General features: G+C 36.6%; 1 protein-coding gene across 2 annotated transcripts in view; it reads left to right on the top strand.

Moving 5' to 3' along the window:
* Window positions 1–525: 525 nt before the first annotated feature.
* Window positions 526–2774, top strand: part of LOC116691037 (uncharacterized) — a 3941-nt gene continuing 1692 nt past the window's right edge. The window contains exons 1-2 of one of the 2 annotated variants that reach the window (XM_032518352.1): window positions 526–668; window positions 2484–2759. In XM_032518352.1, coding sequence (XP_032374243.1) covers window positions 596–668; window positions 2484–2759 — 349 coding nt within the window. In that variant the 5' untranslated portion in view covers window positions 526–595. Of the gene's footprint in view, window positions 669–1478; window positions 1752–2483; window positions 2760–2774 lie in introns of those variants that run through there. The other variant, XR_004332411.1, reaches the window with a different exon arrangement.

Genomic DNA, 2774 nt, shown 5'->3' with positions numbered 1-2774 from the left:
GGGGATCAATCAGGTGATCAGATGGAAACAGAACGTGTGTAGCCATCAGAAGGAAAGTTTAAACAAATAATCAGGTGAAGTTTATGTCAATCCAAACTTGGGATTTGTACAAATTACTGTAGGCCTACACTAAAACTGTTCAAATAGTTATTTTACAAGAATAATATCTGTAGTAAAGTCTGACAGCACCCCCCAGTGGACATACACCAAACATGCTGGAAAAGGTTCAGCAGACCAAGTTATCACTCCTCATCTCTGGTTAGAGGCACTTGTTGTAAAAAGTGTTTGCATGTCCACCATTAACCATCTTATTATTGATAACAGTGATAACAGATGTTACTAGAGGCTATTATTTTTTGCACATGTGACATAATTAATAATACATGAAAAACAAAATGGATTGTACACACGAAGCATTCAATTGTATAATGCCCACAGTTTTGTATAAAGTTGACGTGTTAATGTGAGAAGATGAAAATAGGCCTCACATGGACTGGTGTTGAGTCACTAAATGTATTTTCCTGAACATGAACTTCTGCTTTTAGAGGACTTAGCAATAAGCAAGACAATCTGCGAGAAGACATCTGAGAGAAGGATGGTTTTCTTTTCATTGTTAAAACTCTGTCTTCTTTCTCTCACTCAAGCAGCAGCTGGACTTCAGTCATTTGGTAATTATTTTCTTGATAATTTTTCTTGTTAATCTGTTGTATATTTGTTTTGGAATATGACTGTAAACTCTAAACCCTCTGGCCTTAGTCACAAAATGTTGAGGTACTAAGTAGGCTACAAGATTCAAGTTTCCGCCATTAAAATAAATTAAACACTGCCTACAGTAGGCTAATTAAAAGTAAAAATTAAAACGAAATCAAGATACAATCAAACTAAATTGTAAAAAATAACGCATGAATAAACAGGGGTGGAAAGTAGGATAGACCAGGTACAGTTAGTAGCATACACTTTTTGCTTTTTCCATTACCACACCAAAACTAGGGACTGAAAAGACATGATTTGTCAAATGCACTGCTTTTACTTGCTTACTAAAATATTTAAAAAAAATCAATAACATCCATAGTTCATATTTGCCACAATTAGCTCATAAACACAAGAAGCTTTTTGTTCCAACTGTACCGGTACAGTTGAAACAGTAGTTCATCTGTTTATATATAAAATTATGATAGACTATTTAAAATAATAATATAACAATAATAATTGTACCAGCTACAATACAACTCATGAACATCAAATGCAAACAATATCCTATAATTTAAACATAGTAAAAATAAATCTAATAAATAAAACACCATAGCGATTGAAATTCTACTGGGGGTGATAGTCTCAACTGTATACCCCGCTGACCATCTCGAACCTTTTTCTAGATTGTACAAAAACCTTGCATGACACATGTCACATGTCATGCAATATGTCCGTTTTTAGAGCACATGTTTACGACAATGTAAGTTAACGTTAACAGTCATGTAACAATGATAAGCTATTCAATATGTTTGGGACATGGTGAAGTGGAAAAACTGACCTTAGAAAAACAACTTTCGCCGATATCTTCGGACTGGAGAAGCGCATGTATTTTAAATTTCCCACAATCAAAGAGGATGCTACAACGCATGTCTGAAGCAAAAAACACAGCTCAAGCTTGTTGCGCACACAAGTTGTGTTTCAACTGTAGGCCTACCCCTGTGCCAACTGTACTTGGTCTAACATTATACTCAAGCAAAAGTGCTGTTACTAAGGGTTAGGTAAGTTTTACTTAAGTAGGCTACAAGTAAAATGGCAAACGTAGCCTATACCTAGAGAAAAGTAAAGAGTAGGCCCGTTAAAATGGACTCCAAGTAAACGTCACTTCACTGCGTTACAGTAAACGTAAGGGAAGGGGGGGGCGTTTGTTTTTGTCCTCATCTGTCTGAACCATAGACCGTATATTATTATTAACGGTCTAAGGTCTGAACCCTAGACTGTATATTGTCTGAACACGAGTCTTGTACTCCACGACCACCTTCACAATCTGCTCCATGTCCAACACTGAAGGCGTTTTAGCATTTTAGCATGCTAGCCACACCCAGCACGCTGTTCACGCAATGTCGTAGTGTGTTTGATTAGTGTCACTCGCCGGGTGCTAATAACGCAGTTTTTTTTAAATCCTCTAAGTCAGTTTTGTAGTAAAATACATTGCACATTTTGCAGAATTTTACAGAAGCGATTTGAAATGTAACTAAATACAAAGTACTACACAAAAAAGTAGCCTAACATTTTTTTCTGGTAAGATTAAATTCAATGGGTTACTTCCACTCCTGGTTATGAACATGCTCAGTTTAAGATGGACCAAGTGACCAATTTCCCTATTCCCAATTTTCTACCTTTAGCTTTTAGATCTGAGTGAATATTGCTCTTGCAAAATTAAATGAGTTTTGTTTTACAGAACAACCTTATGACTTGAAAAAATTACAAGTTCTTTTTGTCTTCTACAACAGATAATTTGGTGACGTTTGCCATACTAGGAGATACTATTACTTTGCCATGTGGCAAACCCTTTATTAAATCCTGCACTTCTGTTAACTGGAACATAGCTGACGAGGTTGGATTAGAGGTGGTGAAGGCTGGAACTGTGACAGCTCCGAACCCCCTCAGGTTTGGCCTGCTTAAGGACTGCTCTCTGGAGATTAATCACCTGGTACTCGATGATGCACATCTTTACTCTTGTCACAGTCAAGTGTTCAATTCAAGTGTTTCCCTTCAGATTCTTGAAGGTAAAGGATTCAAAC

Source organism: Etheostoma spectabile, chromosome 6 (assembly GCF_008692095.1).
Source record: "Etheostoma spectabile isolate EspeVRDwgs_2016 chromosome 6, UIUC_Espe_1.0, whole genome shotgun sequence".
NCBI lineage: Eukaryota > Metazoa > Chordata > Actinopteri > Perciformes > Percidae > Etheostoma > Etheostoma spectabile.
The sequence above is the reverse complement of the archived record's forward strand: the minus strand, read 5'-3'. Positions and strand labels throughout refer to the sequence as shown.